The 23,360-nt window shown below is 44.4% G+C and overlaps 1 protein-coding gene across 3 annotated transcripts in view; it reads left to right on the top strand.

Moving 5' to 3' along the window:
- The window catches only part of LOC136625959 (myb-like protein X), a 30,640-nt gene extending 7,750 nt beyond the window's left edge, over positions 1-22,890 (top strand). For 2 of the 3 annotated variants that reach the window (XM_066600594.1, XM_066600593.1), the window contains 5 exons: positions 1,317-1,422; positions 10,327-10,389; positions 13,629-13,737; positions 17,307-17,409; positions 21,701-22,890. In XM_066600594.1, the coding sequence (XP_066456691.1) occupies positions 1,317-1,422; positions 10,327-10,389; positions 13,629-13,737; positions 17,307-17,409; positions 21,701-22,658 (1,339 nt within the window). In that variant the 3' untranslated portion in view covers positions 22,659-22,890. The remainder of the gene's footprint in view (positions 1-1,316; positions 1,423-10,326; positions 10,390-13,628; positions 13,738-17,306; positions 17,410-21,700) is intronic. The other variant, XM_066600592.1, reaches the window with a different exon arrangement.
- Positions 22,891-23,360: the final 470 nt, after the last annotated feature.

Below are 23,360 nucleotides of genomic sequence, written 5' to 3'. Positions count from 1 at the left end.
GGGGGTTCTCCATCGTTTTGGTCACTCAATGGCTCTACAAGTGGGCAATGGGGACTAAATCTCCTTCAAGCAAAATTTCTGTTCCGAAAGCCACCGGTTGCTCCTTTCATTTTGGGCCCCATTGTGCATATAGATGTAATACTAGGGCCACAATGGGTATGTTTCTGAGCACAGGACAAACAGGGGTATCCATTTTGGGGTGCAAGTCTTAATTCATATATGTGCGGTTCAAAAAAAACTGCTTTTAAAATGACAGAATTACCAAAAAAATGAAAATCGTATTTTTTTTCCTTCGGCTTGGCTTAGATTCATTCAAAAACTGTGAAGTCAAAGTCATCATACCCCTAGATAAATTCGTTAAGGGGTCTAGTTTTCAAAATGGGGTCACTTGTGGGGGTTCTCCATAGTTTTGGTCACTCAATGGCTCTACAAGTGGGCAATGGGGCCTAAATCTCCTTCAAGCAAAATTTCTGTTCCTAAAGCCACCGATTGCTCCTTTCATTTTGGGCCCCATTGTGCATCCAAACGTAAGATTAGGGCCACAATGGGTATGTTTCTGAGCACGGGACAAACAGGGGTATCCATTCTGGGGTGCAAATCCTAATTTTCATGTGTACTATAGAAAAAAGTCCTGTCTTTAAAATGACATATTTGCAAAAATATGAAATTTTTGTTTTTCTCTTCTAAATTGCATTGACTCCTGAAAACAAACTGTGGGGTTAAAATACTCATGACACCCCTCAGTGAATACGTTAAAGGGTGTAGTTTTTAAAATGGGGTCACTTGTGGGGGTATCTATCATTTTGACTCCTATGAGCCTTTCCAATCTTGGATTGGTGTAGGAAAACAAAGTGTTCCTCAAAATGCTGAAAAGTAATGTTACATTTGTACGTCTCCTAAATGGTTAAAAAAAAAACGAAAGTTTTTCCAATGTGCGCCCAAAATAAAGTAAACGGATGGAAATATAAATCTTAGCAAAAATTTCTATATTATGTTTGCACATATTTGAGATATTGCAGTTGGAAATGTGAAAAAATGACGATTTTTTCAAAATTTTCCCAATTTTGGCGCTTTTAATAAATAAACACAAATTCTATAGGTTTTTTTTTTCCACCTAAATGAAGTACAACATGTGGCGATAAAACAATGTCAGAATCGCTTGGATATGCAAAACCTTTCTGGTCTTTTTCCATGCTAAAGTGACACGTGTCAGATTTGCAAAATTTGGCCTGGTCATTAAGGCGTAAACAGGCTTGGTCACTAAGGGGTTAAGGTAACAGGTTGGGCTCATTCCGTGATTGCTTTCACCTTTACAGGATCCATCTGAATGTCGCATGGTGTAATGATGTACCCCAAGAACGCTATTTTCTGGACACCGAAAACACACTTCTCAATCTTAGCGAACAATCTGTTTGCACGGAGGTGAGTCAGCACAGTTCGTAAATGGACCCAGTGTGTCTCCCAGTCAGGGGAGAAAATCAGGATGTCATCCAGGTATACCACAATGAAAACGCCCATGATATCCAGGAAAATGGAATTCATAAACCCTTGGAAAACAGCTGGTGCATTACATAACTCCAAAGGCATAACGAGGTAATCAAAGCGGCCAAGAGGTGTATCATCCCCTTCCTGTATACGGATTAGATTATAGGCTCCCCTCAAGTCAAGCTTAGAGAACCACTGGGCCCCGGAAACCTGATTGAGGACGTCGGGGATGAGAGGAAGAGCATATTGGTTTCTGATGGTTATTTTGTTGAGATCTCTATTATCAATACAGGGACTGAGACCCCCATCTTTCTTCTCGACGAAAAAAAACTGGGCACCAACCGGACTCTCAGAGGGTCGGATATGTCCCTTAGACTGTCCTGAATATAGTGCTTCATGGACTCCCTCTCGGGAACAGTTACGTTGAAAATCCAACCCTTAGGAAGTTTGGCCCCTGGAACCAGATCAATCTTACAGTCAAAGTCTCGATGAGGAGACAAAACTTCAGATAGCTGTTTGGAAAAAAACATCATCAAATTCAGAGATATAGTCTGGTAACTCAACACCTTCTAAAACAGAAGTATCCAAATTTACTGGATTCGTGTGATTGGTACAGCGGGACCCCTACTTAACCAACTCCAGCGTGTCCCAATTAATAATGGGATTGTGTTCCCTTAACCAAGGGAGCCAGCCCTAAGACTATGTCCACCGACAAATCTTTCATTATGAGGAATGTGCAATACTCACTATGCAAGGCTCCTATAGAACACTTTACCTCTGGGGTAACTAAATTGACAAGACCTGCCCGAGTGGAGTCTACCCCGGACACCTGAATTGGGGGGTTCAAGTGTACCAAGGAACCCGAAATCTGACCCACAAACTCAAATTTAACAAAATTCGCTGCAGCCCTGGATTCAACACATTTTAGACACTACTGGGAGTACCTTAGCTCCTAGACAGTCCTCCCGAGAACTGCCAAGGAGCAGAAGTCTTTCCTGCCGAGGCTTCTTTCCGCAGGTAGCGATCCAATGACCAGACTCTCCACAATACAAACAGAGGTTTCTTTTTAGTCATAGTAACATAGTATGTAAGGCTGAATGAAGACAATGTCCATCTAGTCCAGCCTGTCTATCCTACTTTGTTGATCCAGAGGAAGGCAAAAAACCCCAAGGCCAGAAGCCAATTAGCCCTTTTGGGGAAAAAATTCCTTCCCGACTCCCTAATGGCAATCAGACTGTTCCCTGGATCAACCCCTAATAGTTCCTACCTGCCTATATACCCGGATTGACACTTCACCTAATATTTATATCCTGTAATATCCTTCTTCTCCAGAAAGACATCAAGTCCCCTTTTAAACTCCTCTATGGATTTTGCCATCACCACTTCCTCCGGTAGAGAGTTCCACAGTCTCACTGCTCTTACAGTAAAGAATCCCCTTCTATGTTGGTGATGAAACCTACTTTCCTCTAATCGTAGCGGATGTCCTCTTGCTACCGTCGTGGTCCTGGGTGTAAACAGATCGCGGGAGAGATCCATGTGTTGTCCCCTCATGTACTTATACATGGTTATTTGGTCGCCTCTTAGGGCTCCCACCCACTAGCGTTTTTTTCACTGCGAAATTCGCACGTTTTTTTTTTCTACAGGGGGTCTATGGGACTTGTAAAGCTAAAATCGCGATTTTGCGCAATCGCGATTTTAGCTTTACAACTCCCATAGCCCAAAGACCCCTGCAGAAAAAAAAACCGCTGCGAATTTCGCAGTAAAAAAACGCTAGTGGGTGGGAGCCCTTAACCTTCTTTTTTCTAGAGTAAATAATCTCAATTTGGATAGCCTCTCTGGGTATTCCAGTCCCATCATTCCATGTATTAGTTTAGTTGCCCTTCTTTGAACCCCCTCCAATACCGTAACATCTTTCCTGAGCACCGGTGTCCAGAATTGTACGCAGTATTCCATGTGAGGCCTGACAAGTGCCTTATATAATGGAAGGATGATGTTCTCGTCCTTCGCCCCTATACCTCTTTTAATGCACCCCAAGACTTTATTTGCCTTTGCAGCAGCTGACTGGCATTGGTTACTCCAGTTTAGTCTATTATCCACTAATACCCCCAGATCCTTTTCCATATCACTTTTCCCTAGTGGTACCCCATTAAGTGAATATTGGTGACATCCGTTTCTCCTGCCCATGTGCATAATCTTACATTTTTCAACATTGAACTTCATTTGCCATTTTTCTGCCCAAGCCCCCAGCTTGTCCAGGTCCGTTTGCAGCCGCACATTGTCCTCCGTTGTATTAATTATATTGTATAATTTTGTGTCATCTGCAAATATTGATATTTTGCTGTGCAGCCCCTCTACCAGGTCATTGATAAATATGTTGAACAGAGTGGGGCCCAAAACTGAACCCTGTGGCACCCCGCTAGCGACTGTGGTCCAATCAGAGTACGCACCATTTATTACCACCCTCTGCTTTCTATCATTGAGCCAATTTTTTACCCACTTACACACGTTTTCGCCCAGTCCGAGCTGCCTCATTTTGTATATTAGCCTATTATGTGGCACGGTGTCAAAGGCTTTAGAGAAGTCCAGATATACGAGATCAATAGATTCTCCCTGGTCCAGCTTAGAGCTTACTTCATCGTAGAAACTGATCAGATTTGTCTGACATGAGCGACCCTTCATGAATCCATGCTGGTGAGGAGTTATTCCCTTGTTTTCCTTGAGGTACTCATCGATGGCGTCTCTCAGAATCCCCTCGAAAATTTTTCCCGTTACTGAAGTGAGACTTACTGGCCTGTAGTTTCCAGGCTCACTTTTGCTCCCTTTTTTGTAAATTGGAACCACGTTGGCAATGCACCAATCCAATGGTACTACACCGGTCTTGATAGTGTCTAGAAATATTAGGTATAGTGGCCTAGCTATCTCGTCACTTAGTTCCCTTAGTATCCTTGGGTGTAATCCATCTGGGCCCGGCGATTTATCAATTTTAGTTTTCTTTAGACGCTTCCGCACCTCCTCCTGTGTTAGGTATGAGATGTTTTGTGAGGGGTTCGTTTTATTCCCCTGTATCTCGTGTGGCATTTCCTTTTCTTTTGTGAATACACTTGAGAAGAAACTGTTTAGTAGATTTGCTTTCCCTTCGTCATCATCAATGATTTCTCCTGCATTGTTTTTTAAAGGGCCATCGCTCTGCCTGCAAATCCTTTTGCTGTTAATGTAGTTGAAAAATAGCTTCGGGTTGTTTTTGCTCTCTTTGGCGATCCGTCTTTCTGCTTCCTCCTTGGCAGTTTTGATCGTATCTTTGCATATTTTGTTTTTTTCCCTGTACGATTTTAGCGCTTCTTCGCTGCCTTCTTGCTTTAGTAGTTTGAACGCTTTCTTTTTTTCGTTTATTGCCCCTCTTACCGTCTTGTCGAGCCACATTGGTTTCCTTTTAGTTGAGTTTCTTTTATTTTTAAAGGGAATGAACTGCTCACATGAGGCGATTAGGATCCTTTTGAACTTTTCCCATTTTTCCTCCGTACTGATATTTTTGAGGATGTTGTCCCAATTAATGTTACCGATAGTAGTTCTAAGCTCATCAAATTTTGCTTTACTAAAGTTTAGTTTCTTTGTCATTCCCTGATAAGGCTTCCTATAGATTGACAGCTGGAAGTTGATTATATTGTGGTCACTGTTCCCCAAGTGCCCCTCAACCTGTACCCCCTTTATTCGGTCCGGTTTGTTAGTTAGTACTAGGTCCAGAATGGCCCTCCCTCTAGTTGGTTCCTGCATAAGTTGGTTCAGGTAATTGTCTTTAATTACTCTCAAGAATTTGTCACCCCTGTGAGATTTGCAGGTTTCCTTCTCCCATGTTATATCTGGATAATTAAAGTCCCCCATGATAATTACTTCGTTGCGCTTTGACACCTCCTCTATCTGCCTTAGTAGTAAGTTTTCAGTTTCTTCTGTTGCTTTTGGTGGTCTTTAGAAGACCCCTATCAGGATTTTGTTATTTTTTCCTCCCTGTATTTCTACCCACAGAGATTCCACCTGTTCGTCTCCTACCCCTATATCCTCCCGTAGCCTCGGCTTCAAGTTCGATTTGACGTACAGACATACCCCTCCCCCTTTCTGGTTCCTTCGGTCTCTTCTGAAGAGATTGTACCCCTGCAAATTCACCGCCCAATTGCACTTATCATCAAGCCATGTTTCCGTTATTCCGACTATATCATAGTTTTCATCAGTCATTCTCGCTTCAAGCTCACCCACTTTACCAATCAGACTTCTTGCATTCGTGGTCATACAATTTATATCATTTTTTTTGTTTTTTAAATTTGTTTTGTTGCTATTCGTACTTATGGCTGATCTATCAATTCTAACTGTACTAACCCCACCCCCTGCTCGACCCCCATTCCCTTTGCTTGGACCCGAATCTATAGTTACACTGGCTACCCCACTATTTCTCATTTTACCCTCCCCCCAGTCCCTAGTTTAAACACTCCTCCAGCCTTCTAGCCATCTTATCCCCCAGCACAGCTGCACCCTCCCCATTAAGATGCAGCCCGTCCCTACGGTAGAGCCTGTAGCCGACAGCAAAGTCAGCCCAGTTCTCCAGGAACCCAAATCCCTCCTTCTTACACCAACTCCGGAGCCACTTGTTTACCTCCCTAAGATCCTTCTGCCTTTCTAGTGTGGCTTTAGGTACAGGTAGTATTTCCGAGAAAACTACCCTGGAGGTCCTTGCCCTGAGCTTGGACCCTAAGTCCCTGAAATCATTTTTGAGGGCCCTCCATTGACCTCTAACTCGTTCATTGGTGCCAACGTGCACCATGACTGCTGGATCCTCACCAGCCCCTCCTAGTAATCTGTCAATCCGATCCGCGATGTGTCGAACTCGAGCGCCAGGAAGACAACACACCGTTCGACGATCCCGGTCTTTATGGCAGATTGCCCTCTCTGTCCCCCTAATAATTGAGTCCCCCACCACTAGAACCTGTCTAGCCTGCCCTGCTCTCCCCGTCCCCGTCTCACTGGAGCAGTCATCCCCCTGGCGTTCAGAGGGCATGTCGTGCTGCAGCGGTGCTGGCTCTGTAATGGCATCGCCCTCATCTGCCAACGTTGCAGACATGTTGGGTTGTGCCAGTTCAGGACCAGCCTCCCTGGATCTATTCCCTCTACGCCTCCTTCTATCTGACACCCAGCTGACTGCCTGCTCCCCCTGCTCTTCCGTACTACCATCCGCCCCCGCCTCTACCCCAGCGAGTGTCTGCTCAGTGAGCAGCAAACTCCTTTCCATGTTGTCAATGGCTCTCAGTGTTGCCAGTTGCTCATTTAGATCCAGAATTTGGGCTTCTAAATGTGCGACGTGCACACATCTTGCGCAACAGTATGCACCCTCGATCGGCTGGTCAAGGACCGCATACATTGCACAAGTAGCACACTGGATGACATTGCCAGACATGGAGCTCATCCTAATGGGGATCTACAATTTACTTGTGGAAGTAGTGAAGATAGACTTGTTCACACTCCGCTCACGCGCTGCTGCAACCGCTCAACCGCTGACCCGCTGCTGCAACCGCTGACCTGCTGCTGCAACCGCTGACCCGCTGCTGCAACCGCTGACCCGCTGCTGCAAGTGCTCACACTCCGCTCACACCCTGCTATAACCGCTGACCCGCTGCTGCAACCGCTGACCCGCTGCTGCAACCGCTCACACTCAGTCGGTATTCCCTTCGCTGTGGAGGTGACATCGTCCCTAGTTCCATGGGTTCAGCGGAGGGAGATGAAGCGGTCTAGTTTCCAGAGGAGGTGGCTGGACGGATCAGGCTGGTTTTAGCGGATCGTCTTGCCCTTAATCAACGATCAGCTCGAATAGCTAGCGACATCGCTTACTCCAGGTTTTGAGGCTCAGGATGCGCAACCAGCAAATCCTTGAGGCCTTCATAGAGGCCGTCCAGAAACAAATCCTTGAGGGCGGAGTCGTTGCACCTTGACTCCATGCAGTGTTGTCTGAACTGGGAGCAATAGTCCTCTGTCACCAACCAGTCCTGGCGCAAGGATAACAGTCTAGAGACTGCATAAGCTGCATGGTCGGGTTCGTCATAAATTTGACCCAGGACAGAGAAAATGGCGTCTAAAGACTGTCGGGTGGAGAAGTCAGAGGGTAGTGAGAAAACCCAATTTTGAGGGTCTCCTCTCAGGCGGGAAATCACAATTCCCACCCTCTGGTACTCAGTGCCAGAAGAGTGGGGTCACAGGTCGAAGTACAACTTGCAGCCCTCACGAAAAGCAAAGAACTGTCTCCTCTCACCAGAAAAGAAATCCGGCAGTGTAGCCCAGGGCTCGGAAACTGTCAGCGGGATGCTGACCCTGGTTTGTAGACAGTGACTGTTCCTGATGCTCCAGACGGGTGGTCAGGTCCTGCACCAGGCTCGTCAGGGACTGGACCTGGTTTGTCAAGGCTGACATGGCCTCCATAGAAAGGGCTACTGTGGCAGGTCGGATAACAAAGTCTGACCTTTTTTGGGCCAGTGTATCTGTCAAGGCCCCTGGCCCTACCTACTTGCCCCCGGCTAAATCCCAAGGCGACAACTTGGCGACAGTCCCTAGGCTCACTAGGAAAGCGGGGCAGGGAGTCAGACAACAGAGGCAGGTCAGACAGTCTGGGTTGGCAACAGGGAAGAACGCAGTACCAAGGGTCAGGCGAATGACAAAGTTGTGTCCAGAAAGAAGAGAGTCAAAACGGGAGTCAATACAAGAAAACGCAGGTGTAGCTGGAAGACCTAACATACACTGGCAATAATGCTTGAAACTGAGCAGCTTAAATGCTTTCAGAACTCCCGCCCCAGCAGCTGATTGGGGCGGAGAGTCTGACAGCAACAAGATCGAATCAGGGAAGCTGGGAACACGAGCCTCCGGATCCTGCTAACAACAGGAAGAGACAGAGTGGGCATCCCCGGCTGCCATAACAATAAGGACGCGGTGCGGGAGGGCATCCGCCATGTCCCTAGCAACCCGGCAGTGTCCCTGAATACCGTGGCCAGGAGAGATTACCAGCACCGGGGCTCCCCTGTGCCGCACCCCGGTAGCCCGGCTGACAAGACCGGCGGCGCGGGCATGGAGACCCCAAGCACTGCCGATCCTGACGAAATCCCTTAGATCAGGTTCCTTTGCTTTAGCCCTAGCCAAATCCAGTAGTGACATGGCGGGTGCACACTTCTGCTCTAAAACCTGACCATGACACAAGTATATGGTCATTTTCACATTCTGAGTGCCAGTGATGAGATGCCCAGGGCCCACCAGTAAAATACATTCTGGTGGCTCAATATAGCTACATGCAAATATTACTTCATTACCTGACCCTTGTTCACAAATTCTTTGCCGCTGCGCTCTCCATATACTTCAATATAAAAAATGGCTGCGTTTACGTGTAACCCTGTTTCCACTGAAGTATATAGAAAATGCAGAGGGCAGGTATTGGTAGACTCACATTTATCAAATATGCAAAGATGCTATGTACAACTTGTTTGGGGAGTGAGGGCTGGGGGTCCACCCCGGCTCAGAGCCCACCTGGAGATTCACCTGTTCTCCTGTGGGCCACTCCTAGCCTGATGAGTGTAAATACTTTGCAAAGGATTGTTTCCAGCTCTATTTAAGTACACGGCTGGAAACATGACAGGGTTGCTAGGGAGCAGGAAGAGGGGAAAGAGTTATTAGGAGAGTGTAGGAGGTAAAGAGGGGCATGGAGGTTAAAAAAGGGAAAGATGGGGATTGGGGAGATAAAATTAGGGGAGCAGCTAGAGAAAGTCATTAAAGGGGGAAGTTTTAAGCAGGAGCACCATTTTAGAAAAGAAAAACAAGAAGAGTATGGAGAGGTGAAAGGTGATGGGAAGTCATTCCATGAGTTTCAAGAAGTTCAACTGAGACGAGTATTTATGATGGAAATTGTGTATGTTCTATCGTGACAACCTATGGTGGGTGGGGGGTCTTTGGAGTTGGATTTTTTATATTGGGTGGAGGGAGTTTGGTGAGTACAGCCTCACCTTTAAGACTTCCCCCCCTGTTCATTGTGGTTAGGTCTGGTGCTTTGGGTAAGGCCAAGGAAGGAATTCCAGGTGGCCTGGATCATTTTTTGATATTCTAGTCCCCCAGTGGCCGCTGTGGCCAAAATATGCAACAAATATATAATGGTCTCAGTGTATCATTGGGGAGGGGGGTAAGGTAGCAAGGGGGTAAGGTCACAGTGGATGTAACTCTAGCATACCCGGGTCATGTTCCTACGTTGTGAAAATGCTCCTGCACTGAAAAGCCCCCGTCCCCCCACTGTACAGGGAATAGCAACACAAAAGTGAATTGGGGCAGCGTTGCAGTAGCCAACATAACTTGTGGGCAGGAGCACCGCTGTGCCATCTCTTGCAATGTGGGAAAACTGTTATTAATATAATTTTGTTTAACAACCAGAAACAGTTCAGAGTGACAAACATGAAGTTAAAGGGCACAGGGGACATACAGGAGGGTGTGCATACTTTCTCATAGCATATTGGAGATGAGTGAATGCCGTAAACACGGATACAGTTATGACACTCTCATACTGATGCTGATTGAACTCATGTATAAATATCACATCAGTGCAAATACCCTTACACTATCAATCTGCATGCTGAGCCGAGCCAAGCTGCTTCATAGCCAATTTAATCCTACCATATTCCGTAGCTACCAAGAAATGTAACGCCAGGTTTGAATGCACTTGCCAACAAATTTATGATGAGAAGAGATTACGATGATGACAACACTGACTAGAGTCTTGTTACATTAAATATTTGCATTTTCCGTTTATTTACATATTTTTTCATCCATTGGCAGGACTGCATATATATAAATTCTTCATTACACCGTCGTGTGTGGGTAAAAAGACAGTCAACAATGGTAAGTCTGCATTTTTACTATAATATTTTATTTTAATAGTACTTTAATAACATACAATAATAGTTTGTAAGGCTGAAAGAATATATTTGTTTATTCAGTTAAATTCATTATCCTGCAGTCAGAGGTGTAACTATAGAGGATGCAGAGGATGCACCCGGGCCCCAGAGCCTTAGGGGGGCCATAAGGCCTCTCTTCTCCATATAGGGAGCCCAGTACTATGAATAAAGTTGTGGGCCCTGTTACAGGTTTTGCATTGGGGCCCAGGAGCTTCAAGTTACGCCTCTGCCTGCAGTGTTGATCCATAAGAAGGTAAAAACAAATCTGTGGATAACCATGTCTAGTAATCTAGTAGTGACTATAACATGTAATATTGATGCACTCAAAAAAGCCATCCAGGCCCTTCTTGTATTCTTTTATCGTGTTCACCATCACCACATCCTCAGGCAAAGAGTTCCATAGTCTCACTGCTCTTACAGTAAAAAACCCCTTCTATGTTGGTGTAGAAACCTTCTTTCCTCTAGATGTAGAAGGCGCCCCCTTGTTACAGTCCTGGTATAAATAGATGATGGGAGAGATCTCTGTATTATCCCCTGATATATTTATACATAGTTATTAGGTCGCCCCTCAGCTGTCTTTTTTCTAAACTAAATAATCCCAATTTGATAACCTCTTTGGGTTTTGTAGTTGTCCGTGTTTGATCCCGCTCAAGCGCTATTATGTCCTTCTTGAGTACCAGTGCCCAAAACTGTACACAATATTCCATGTGTGATCTGACCAGTGACTTGTAAAGAAGAACAATGTTCTTGTCATGTGCCCCTAGACCTCTTTTGATGCACCCCATGCTCTATTTGCCTTAACAGCAGCTGTCTGACACTAGTTACTATAATTTAAGTTTATCATAGACTTATTTTCCTTTTCCATATCAGTTAAGGGCTCATGCCCACGAGCGTTGCAGGATACGCCCGCAGATTTACACTGCATGAGTACTGCGATTCTAAACAATTTAGTGCCTGCGAGTGATTGCAGAATTCCGCGGTCTCCATTAATGCTGTAAATCCGCAGCAAATGGAACATGCCGCGATTTATTTCCTGCTGTGGAAATCTGCGGCAGAATTACGTAAGTGAGCATTGGCAGGCAGAAAGCTATTAGGTTCAATAGAACCTAATAGCTGTGGAATTCACGCTCAGATTTCCGCCGCAGGAAACTCAGTAGAATTCCGTCCGTGGGCATTCACCCATACCAAGTGTTTCCCAATTTAAATGTAATGGTGATATGTACTTTCCAGTGTATAACTTTACATTTACTAGAGTAAAAAAGGGGTTGTACCAGAATCTCAAGTAATCCCATATCCACAGGGTAAGGGATAACTTGCTGATTGGTAGGGATCTCACTGCTGAGACCGCTGTCGAATTCTGAAGTGGGGGATATGTGTCCCCATCTGCCTGTCACTGCAGGGACGCTTTTGCCTTATACAGTGACATCAGAATGAATGGACCGCTGGCTGAGCATGCATGTTTGGCACTCCATTTATTTCAATGGGGCTGATGGAAATACTCAGTCACTTGCCGTTGTCAATTCCCACAGTCCCATTGAAAATGAATGAAGTGCCAGTGCGCTTGCATGACCAGCTCTGTATTCAGTCTTCTCCTTGCTGTGGGGGATGCAATAAGCCCAAAGTGAGGAGAAGAGGGGAAGCAGAAGTGGATTTAAAAGGAATGGGAATAATAAAGGAAGAACCTATGCTTCTCCATCCACTGGATCCACTTCTGGCTTTGGCTACAAAAAACTGCATCAAAAACTTCTACAAAACCTGCATGTGTGATTCCAGCCTAAAGCTGGGACATTGAGAAAAATATATTGTTCATATTATAATAGACACTAGTCATATTCAAGTCATATACTGATTGCTGCAGCGGAATCCAAACCTGCCTACGGCTGAGGACCCTGCGTACCAGTCCGCAGGCGCCGACAAACATGCGCAATACAGGTTTTTTCATTTTTAAAATACTGCTTTGCCGCAAATCGGACGGCTTCCATTGACTTCAATGGAAACTGTCCACATGGAATCCGCACTAAAATGAAGCATGCCGCGATTTGTTTTCCACATGCAGAATCCGGAAAACAAATCCACATGTGTAAATTCAAGTGCGGGCGCCCATGGTTCCCTATGGGCGGCTTGAACTGCGGATCTTCCGCGCAGATTCCGCAATTCAAATCCGCGGGGGACATGAGGCTTAAGCATTTGCAGAATTTTTTCTTCAGTGTAACTAATACCATACAGAATATGTTTACTAGGCTATCACACAATATAATTTTGCTTAGATTAAAGGGGCATTCAAATTTATAGAACAGTTTACAGAGGGCAAGAAATGATTAAAAATAATGAATTAAAGTATACTTAGTAATCTGATCCTGTGCCGATCCAGTGCCGCCGCTCCTGTCTTCACCACCGGTCTGTATTTACATTGGGTACGACAGTGATCTCACTTGCCAGGGGATCAGAGAGGGGATTATGACTTCGGTATTTTTTAACCATTTCCTGCCCTCTGTAAGTTTTTATAAATTGGAAAAACAAAACGCACAGCATCATAAGAATCTATGATACTTCATGCCAGTAAGCCTCTGGTCAGACCTGGACACTTATCAGTAATACGGGCTCAAAAATGTCCCCGTGATATGAACGTGTCCTTGCTCTGAATGAGTCGGGCTCTGTAAATGGTTGTATTTTACCCCATTCACAGTCAATGTAATTGTTTGAACAAATTGTTACATCCAAACGCAGCATTAGTCTGTCTGTCCACGAGTGTTGCGGTATCCCGCAGCGGAGATCCGCCGAGGGATACCACCGCCCAGGAGCAGGAGCCAGCAGGCGGATCTCCGCTGTCAGCCTATCTGACAGATAGGCTGACCGCGGAGAGTTGTGGTAAATTCGCAGCATGCTGCGAATTGCCGCCCACGAGTAGAGAATCTTAATGATTCTCCGCTCATGGACAGGGGGAAGCGCTCTGCATAGCAACGCTATAGAGAGCTTTCACTGCGTTCCCTGCGGCTGGATTATCGCCGCGGGGAATGCAATGAAAACCCGCCCGTGGACAGGCAGCCTTACTGAAGTGCAAGAAATGCTACTAATCTACCACACAAATGGACTATATTTGCATTGAGGTTGTAATGTTAACCCATCTGTAAAGGATCCACGTCACCCAACCAGGATAACAGCATATTTAATCTTGTTTTACAGACTTTAATTGTGGCTGTTGTGGTCGCCCTTGGGCTCTGTGTAACATCATGTTACAGTGATTGTAGCATGCAACGCAATCAAATGGTGCCGAGAGGAACAAAACAAACAGGTCAGCTAACTTCACACTTTAGTTTAACCCTCTAATAACCAGAATTTGTTCCCAGGTTCGCTACAAAGGAGAGGATGGCTGAAAGGGAAGCAGCTCTATGCCAACTATAGCATATACATTCTTTGGATGATTCATAAAACAGCTAGATCAAAAAAGGAATACAGTTGGCATCCATTAGAGGGATTTGGGTTTTTTTGCTTTTTGGAGAGGAAGTGGATATCTTTGTCTTTTTTACCCTTCAGACGGATCAAAACTTATGCTGTGCAAACTTACTGCATTCATTGGACTACCTCTGCTAATGATTTACATTATACATAATGTATTATAATAATATATAATTAGATTTTTTAAAGCACTGCAGCCCACATTTTTCAACAGTCCAAAAAAAGTCACTTGAAGTCAGGTGACCATTAGGGCCAATCAAGGGCCGCAGTGTCACCTTCTGAACTCCTGGTATCATCACTTACATCTTGGATGTTATGATGCTAGGAGTTCGGGATGCTGCCGCTGTGATCTCCGATTGGCTGCAGCGGTCACATGACTTCCAGCAGCGGAGGATGGGGACAGGGCAGCAGAAGCCAGTAAACTGTGCCCCAGCAGGCAAAAGACAGGTGAGTATGCTTTCTTATTTTTATTTTAACTCATGGCCAGCCCTTAAAAATGTTTTATCTTGAAACCACACAACCGATTTAAAGTGACCCTCAGGCGAGGAGTTTGAAATTGATATACAAGTCTGTATCTATAAGGAATGATTACCTGCTATATATTTTTTCTCAGTACTTGTTTCTTGGCTGCTTTTCAGCTCATCTATATTAAAAGAGCTGTGATGATAGCTTAGCTACAGTGTCTAATTTGAAGTAGTCTGGGACACACCCTCTGTCTAATCATTGGTTCAGGTTGCAGAGGAGACATCTTAAATTTATCATAAGAGGGGTATATCCCAGACCACTCCAAATAAGGCACTGTAGGTAAACTATAATCACTGATCACAGTTCTCACTTAATAAATAAATCAGCTAAGAAGCACCAAGAAACAAGTATTGAGGAAAAATAAATAACAGGAAATCATCCCCACAGATAAAGACTTATATGTCAATTTAAGCTCCTGTCCAGAGGGTGATATTAAGGGGTTTATAGGAAAAATATGACTTCTTCCTTCTGAAAAAGTAGCACATCTGTGGATTGTGTCTGTAACAGTGCTTTGCTATAATACTACACACAACCTGTGAACCGTTTGTCACTGTTTTAGAGAAGGGCAGTCAAGGTTTTTCTTTCTGTACAGCTTACTTAGAGTTTATTTAGACAAGTATGTCCAATTTTAGTCTGTGAAAAACCAACCACTTTTAGGGCTCCTGTCCACGGACGATGATTCGCCGGTGGTAAATCACCAGTGAATCACTCTGTCTGAAGCTTTCCATAGCAAAACAGGGCCGGCGTCCACGAGCAGAGAATCATAACGATTCTCCGCTCGCGGGATCTAAATCGCGGCATGCCGCGATTCTCCGCGGTGAACCTATCTGTCAGATAGGCTCAGCACAGAGAGCTGCTAGCTCTCACCTGCTCCCGGGCGGTGGATCTCCGCTGCGGAATATCGCTACGCCTGTGGACAGGCAGCCCTAACTCTTTCCAATCCACTGTCGGACGTCCAAAGGCATTAGGCTGTACAGCTCCAATGTTGGAAGACGCCCGTCGGGGTTCTCTTACTGTATATTGCCAGCCACTCTGGTGTCGGAGCCAATCCAACACGTCACCTCATACAGTACTGGCTTTAGCCAGCATAGAGTGCCATTGTATAACAGCATAAAAAGAGTAAGCTCCTTAGGAAAACCAGGATAAAAATTGCATTGGAAAGGGTTAATCAATGTGTCAGTCCATTTTGCATCCACATGCATTGCATGTATCCTTTTTGTTTACTTTGTGTCATCCATGTGTTGTCCATTTTTTTTCTTGTGCACCAAAAAAATAGAATGGGGTCCAATTATTTTTGCCAGCATTGATTAGCAAAGATCCTTGTAAAAGGGAGCACAAACAGATGCAATCTGTTTCTTTCCATTTTGCGCACCCATTAACTTGAATGGGTGACTTCTGTTAGGCGAAATGGACCACAATAGAACATGCTGCACATTTTTTACATGGACCATTGGTCTTTGTAAAAAAAACAAAACATCTATGCATGGCTCCATTCAGTGTAATAGTTCAGTGTACTTTCCATGTGTGGTCAGTTGCAAACACAAATAGCATATGGACGTGAAATAACTCGTGTGAATAAACCTTTAGGGCTCATGCCCACAAGCGTAATAGGATACGCCCACGGATTTATGCCACGCGAGTACAGCATTTAAAAACTAAAAGTGTCCACTGGTGATCGCAGATTTCCACGGTCTCCATAATACTATATTAATGGAGACCTCACGCGGAGTAAATACGCGGCAAATAAAACATGCTGCGATTTATTTCCCACTGAGCAAATCCGCAGTAGAATTCCGCAGGTGAGCATTTCACAGGCAGAAAGCTATTAGATTCAATAGAACCAAATAGCTGTGGAATTCATGCATGTTTTTCCGCAGTGTGAAACGCGTGGCGATTCCATCTGTGGGCATTCACCCTTAACGGCAAACTATGGACTAAAAAAATGTGGATGGATTTCCGAAAAAAGTTCTCCAGGGCTTTAAATAGTGAGCACTATAAAGTGTATGTATCATGAGCCTGATGTGCCTGCCAGTACTTACAACACTCGGTGTTCAGATTAGGATTCTCATGTACTTTGAAAGTAGACGTTAAACGTACATGAAAAAACATATACAAACGTATGCCTTTTTAAGCATACCTGTGTATGTTTAAAATGTATCCATTGAACAGCCATACATTTCTATGCGATAGTGCACGTTTTTAACTGTAAACTCTTGTTGCTTAATAAAATTTTGTAGTTTAACACTTTTTATCCCCTTTAAGCCGACTTCACATGGGCGATAAAAAAATCGCACGAGATTTGTGCGTTGGGAGATGCACAAATATGGACCCCATTGTTTTCAATACACAAGAGCGCTGATATCTCGCTTGGCACTGTAATGCGATGCTGTGCTGGAAACTAATCGTGTTCTATCTGGCTGTGTGCACTCTCCCATAAAAAAAAAGCACAAGAGTGTAGGCGCTCAAAAATGGTTAAATATATGGACTTTTTATCTGTTTGACCTATTCTAGCCTATGGGTATGTGAAGCTATTAGAGATGAGCGAGCACGCTCAGATAAGGCAGTTACTTGAGCGAGCATCGCTGTTCTCGAGTAACTGCATTCTCGTCCGAGCAGGCTCGGGGGAGGGGGTTGTTGAGGGTGAGTGGGGGGCGGCAGGGGTCAGCGAGGGGAGAGAGAGATCTTTCTCTCCCCCGTCGCCCCTCGCTCCCCGCTGCACCCCACCCCCACCCCCCCGAGCCTGCTCAGACGAGAATGCAGTTATTCAAGAACAGCGATGCTCGCTCAAGGACTTTGGTTAATACTGTGACTACTCAAATATTAATAGAATGTGCCAAATATTTCATAAGTAAATGTGCTTCCAATATTCTGTATCACTAGGCTGCTGGAAACACGGGTCCATGCATCCCTATTTTTCAAAGTGGAAAACAACTGATTGCCAAGAATGCACGTGTTACAAGCAAGGAGTTGAGTGCTGCTCTGAGTAAGTTGTAGATTACATGTTGGGAATGGACATACGTCTAACATCACATGGAGATTGTATTTTACTTTAGGCTGCCTTCACACAGGCATAAAGATTTTCAGCTGGCCGTGTCATGGCCACAGTGCCGCTGAAAATTGTGTGAACGTGAGGGAGCCATGCCCAAGTCACAGCTGCAACTCCCATTTTAACGCCCATTCAGACAACCAAACGCATCAGTTGTATACCGCACCTGGAATACCGTTAGGCAGGGGAGACAGTTTAGCTCTGCTACCCGTGTCAGCTCCCTCGTCGACTCTCGGCAAGGAGAGGGGACGGGGCAGGAGCTAGTGTGCTAAACTCCCGCCCCCTCTCCACCCCTTGTCGGCTGCCAGCAATGGGAAGGGGAATGGCTGGAAGGAAGCTTAGCACACTAGCTCCTGCCCCAACCTGCCCCCTTCCATTGCAGACAGCCAGCAAGGGGCAGAGAGGAGAAGGGAAGGAGGTGGGAGACAAGCTGCTAAACTGCCTCCCACCTTCCTTCTCCAGCAGCTCCCATAGGCTCTCATATGAGTCTATGGGAGCAGCCGTCGTATTCCAGCCGGAGCATAGTTCCAGAACTATCTTTTCTGGCCGGTGTAAAAGCGCCCAGCAGAATGTGCGCCATAAGCGCTATCTTTCCCGGCCGGGCGCCTTTACGCAGCGGAAAATCGCCCATCTAAACACCTGCAGTGGAAACCAATGCAGCAGATGGCTGGCATATATCGGCTGGCCATGAAAATGCGGCCGATGTACGCCTGTGTGAAGGCAGCCTTAGGGTTTTCTGCGTTTTGCAATCTTTTTTTCTCACCCCTGTTTCTCTATGGAGCTTCTGATTTATTGCATTGCAACGCACAAACTTGTGCTGTTCGTGTGATGCGTTTTTAACATTAGAAACTCCTATTGTGATGCGAGATTATTTTCCAGGAAATAGAATCACTGACGCTCAGACATCGCATGAGCACAAAGGCGATATTGCTGCGATTTTCTCGTTACGATATTGCACTTGCCAGTGTGAAGGAACGTTTAGGTGTATGTTCACACAGGGCTGATTTGCTGCCAAAATTTCACCTGGAAATAGCAAATCTGCAGGAAATGCTGCAGCGGCAAATCCACTGCTATTTTGGTATATAGTTTTTTTCGGAACTGTTGCTGCAGAGCAGTCTAAAAAAATATACTTCCCTTCTTCATCTTCTCCCCGCTCCTTACAGAGGTTTGTCTGCTACCTTGCTCTCTTGTTCTTCTGTGATGACATGTGTTCCCATGTAAACACTGCAGCCTGTGATGGGACATGTCAGTGCTGGTGATCAGAAAGCATAGACTGGAGGGGGGCAGGCAAGACTGCACAGGAACTGGGAGAAGATGGAGAAGGTAAGTGAAGTGTTTTTTTTTTTATTATTATTGTTTCTGCTTTTTTATTTTAAAGTGCCTTGACCTGTGGCTGTTGGAGCAGATTCATGGCTAATCAGCAGCAAAATCCGCAATTATTTGGATTTGTTGCAGATTTGGACTTTGCCATTTCATGCACTGCAGAAAATCTGTAACAAATTTCCCACCAATCCCCAGTATAAATTGACATGCTGCAGATTCAAAATGCACACCGCAAATCAACTTTTCAGATTTTTCTGTAGTGTGGATGAGATTTTTCCTACAAAAATTTCTTTTCCAAAAAGAGTAGCACCCGTATCCATGGGCTTTGTCTGATATTACAGCTGGCTTGCATGTGTTTGTGCTGCACTATCAGAGACCACTAATAGACAAGAGTACCAAGGTTTCAATCAGGCCTCCTTCACATACATTTTTCTTCTGCATTTGTTGGGGTTTCCAGTGTTTTTCTTAGCAATTATTATGGTATTTGTTCAACTCATTACATTTGTAACTTGCATTTATTTGCATTTTGCAAGTCTTATAGAAAAAACACAAGAAAACATTTCGAGCTGTGGATTTGGCCAATGCATTTCCTGTGTATCTGCTGTGGGTTTTTCTCTGTGGACAGCGCTCAGCGAATACATGCTGTATGAGAACACCCTTTAAAAAATGCTAGAAATTACACGATATGGCTTCATTCACCCGAGCGTATATTGGCCACGCTTTCATGGCCGGATGATATACGCTGCCCATCTGATGCACTGGTGTACAATGTATCAGTTCAGATGGGCGTATTCCTATGGCGTAAAAGCGCCCAGCCGGCCAAGGTAGCATATACGATGTGCATTTCGGTGCTTTTATGCTGGCCAGGAAAGATAGTTCAGCAACTGCCGGAATACGGCAGAGGCTCCCATAGACCTAGCTGCTGGAGAGGGGAGGTGGGAGGGAGTTTAACAGCGTGTCTGCTAAACTCCCACCCCCTTCCTACTTCCTATCTGCCCCTTGCCGGCTGTTTGCAATAGGAGTGGGCAGGACTGAATGGGGGGGGAGCTAGTTGCTAAGCTCCCGCCCCGTCCCCTCCCATTGCTGGCAGCTAACAAGGGGCAGAGAGGGGGAGAAAGTTTAGCAGAGTTAAACTGTCTCCCCGTGCTCGACAGCATTTCGGGTTCAGTGTATATATGCGCCAGACCCGGGCCGTCTGAACTGACGCACAAAGGCAGATTTGTGCTTCCATTCACGTGATTTTCGGTTGCGCTGTGTTCTTGACACGGCCGCCCGAAAATTGATATGCTGTGAAAGAGTCCTTAGGCTATGAAAATCAAACAAGATTTGTGCGTTGCGAGACACAAAAATCTCACATGAATATAAACCCCATTCTTTTGAATGGGATCGTAATTACATGCTATTTTTTACCCGCATTGCATCGAGGTGCAGTAAAAAAAATTGCAGCATGGGTTATCTTTGGGCGTGCCATTGTATCAGCCATTGTTTTCATGGGGTCGCACAGCACTGCATTGAAAACAATGGGAAACACTCTGTGATCATTAGCCGGGGTGGAGGATCACTACTTCCCTGAAGTAACACAAGAACGCCTGGCATCAGCGGGGAAATTGCATGTTGGCGGGCGTGACATCAGGCCAGTTTCACTGCCCGACATCACACTCACCCATGTGAAATTAGCCTGATGTATATGTACCCTGAAATCATGCCTAAAAAGTACAATTCCTCTCATACATAGATCAAAGCCTCGGGGGGTGGATTCATACACAGCATTTTTTGGTAAAATGCTGGGTTTTTCATGGCATTAAAGAATGTTTTTAATGTAGAGTTTTGGAGTCTTTATTTGCAGTTTTTGTGTCAATGGCATTTTTTTCCCATTAGTCTTCTTCATAGGACTTTAAAAATGCCAGAAAAAATGACTATAACAAATGCTACAAATTAGGTACCACAGAAAAGACTTGTAAAAAAGTTGTGAAAAAGGATGACAATTTATTGCTATTTATACAAGAATTAGAAAACCATGAGAAAAAAGTGAACGTGAGGGAGTCCTAAGGAGATGTCAATTTAAAAAAAAAAAATCGAAAAATTTATAACTGTTAAAATGTATTGAGGCAGAACGGAAAAACATTTTGCGCCATTAGGGCGGCTTCACACGGACATATTGCAAAATACGTTCGCTCTTGGGCAACTGTTTTGCGGCGTGAACGAGGTTACTTTGCGCACAATGCTTAAATAGCTATTAAACCACAGGAGGTGCTGGTGTGCGTGGGTTTGCGCAGCGTATTGTGCATATCCACGCATACATATGTGCACATTTGCGCACTTCCCATAGACCTCTATGGGCTCTGTGGTGTGCAAATGCGTACAAAACAGAGGCAGTGAACCGTGCTCAAAGAAAAAAGAAAAGAGGATGAACCCATTGAAATTAATGTGTTCTAAGCTTCATGAATTGACGTGGTATTTTACCACATGCAAAACCACGTGCAAATACGTTATGTGGCCGTGATTTAAAATGAAAAAAACAGATAATAAAGAACCTATTGATTTCAATGATTTTGTTTTCATTAGCAGTACTCTTGAGTGAGAATATTACGCCCGAGAAAAGATAAGACTTGCCCTATCTTTCTCAAATATAGTTAATATGACACATGAGAAAGATAGGGCAGAACCGATCTTCCCACTTTTTTTTCAAACTCAAGTTTGAAAGGTAAAAAAAAAAAAAGTTTTTTATCTTGTTCATGCACAATGACGCTCCGTAGCCGCAAGCGTAGTTACACATACTCCCGTGTGAAAAAGCCCTGAAGAAGCTAGTAAGGACAAAACAGACTGCTCATTATACAAACTAATTCATAAATAAACAGCACTGCCATGTCTGTATGGATGACTTTTCATGTTTTTGCTTCTTCAGTGATTCTGTGGCAATAGGATACAATCCAAAGATCTGCATTGCCATAAAAGAAGACTGCGTTACGAAAGTTGTGAGAAAGAAGGATCATTCTATTAAATGCCCTCACAAGATGATTGCGCAAAATACTGACAGTACTGACAGTAGCGACAGTAAAGACGATAGTGGCAAAAAAGATAGTGACAGCGATGAAGGAAAAGTTGATCTTTCAGACTACTTAGAGTTACTTAAACTTTTTGACGATCCTGATGATTGTGAAGAAAAAGAAAAAAACAAGAAAAGTGCAGAAAAAGGCGCGGAAGGAAAAGGTCAAGATAACTACGGAGAAAGTAAGAAAAACAATGTAAAAGAAAACGACCGCAAAACTGCAGAAAGAAATGGCCAAGAAAGCAACAGAAAAAATGTGAACAACAATGAAAAAGAAAACAACGGCAAAACTGCAGAAAAAAGTGTCCAAGAAAAGAGCACCAAAAATGCGGAAAGAAAAGTTGAAGAAAACCACGGAAATGGTGTGAAAAACAATGTAAAGGAAAACAACCACAAAACTGCTGAAAGAAATGTCCAAGAAAGCAACAGAAAAAATGTGAACAATAATGAAAAAGGACACGATGGCAAAACTGCAGAAAAAAGTGTCCAAGAAAAGAGCACCAAAAATGCGGAAAGAAAAGTTGAAGAAAACCACGGAAATGGTGTGAAAAACAATGTAAAGGAAAACAACCACAAAACTGCTGAAAGAAATGTCCAAGAAAGCAACAGAAAAAATGTGAACAATAATGAAAAAGGACACGATGGCAAAACCGCAGAAAAAAGTGTCCAAGAAAAGAACACCAAAAATGCGGAAAGAAAAGTTCAAGAAAACCACGGAAATGGTGTGAAAAACAATGTGAAGAAAAACGACCACAAAACTGAAGAGAGACATGTCCAAGAAAACTACCACAAAATTACAAAAATCATTGTCTGAGAAATAGACAGCAAGATGCGGAAATATGTGTCCAAGAAAGCCACAGCATTGTAGTTAAGAATTGTGTTCCTAGTGCAACAAATTAAATGACTGTTTTTAAAATAAAGTTGGTCTGCCTGATAAAAATAAACGTTGATTATTATGCATCATTCATTAATTGTTCACTTTCTCTCTATCTTTCTGACTTTATCATGCAAAATAATGAATAAACATGTTTAACAAGCTATGAAGAATGTTGGAGGACAAATAATTTAACAAGTGTTTAGAAAATAGAAATAAAATGTAAACCCGCCTAGAACAAGCAATCGTCCACAGGGCAGAGTAACACTCAACAGGGTAGAATCACACTCAGCAGGGTAGAATCACAGCAGGGCAGAATCACACTCAACAGGGTAGAATCACACCCAGCAGGGTAGAGTCACACCCAGCAGGGCAGAGTCACACCCAGCAGGGCAGAGTCACACCCAGCAGGGTAGAGTCACACCCAGCAGGGCAGAGTCACACTCATCAGGGTAGAATCACACTCAGCAGGGCAGAGTCACACCCAGCAGGGTAGAATCACACTCAGTAGGGCAGAGTCACACTCAGCAGGGTAGAATCACACTCAGCAGGGTAGAATCACACTCAGCAGGGCAGAGTCACACTCAGCAGGGTAGAATCACACTCAGCAGAGCAGAGTCACACTCAGCAGGGTAGAATCAC

Source organism: Eleutherodactylus coqui, chromosome 4 (genome assembly GCF_035609145.1).
Source record: "Eleutherodactylus coqui strain aEleCoq1 chromosome 4, aEleCoq1.hap1, whole genome shotgun sequence".
Classification (NCBI taxonomy): Eukaryota; Metazoa; Chordata; class Amphibia; order Anura; family Eleutherodactylidae; genus Eleutherodactylus; species Eleutherodactylus coqui.
This window is presented reverse-complemented; position numbering and strand designations above follow the sequence as displayed.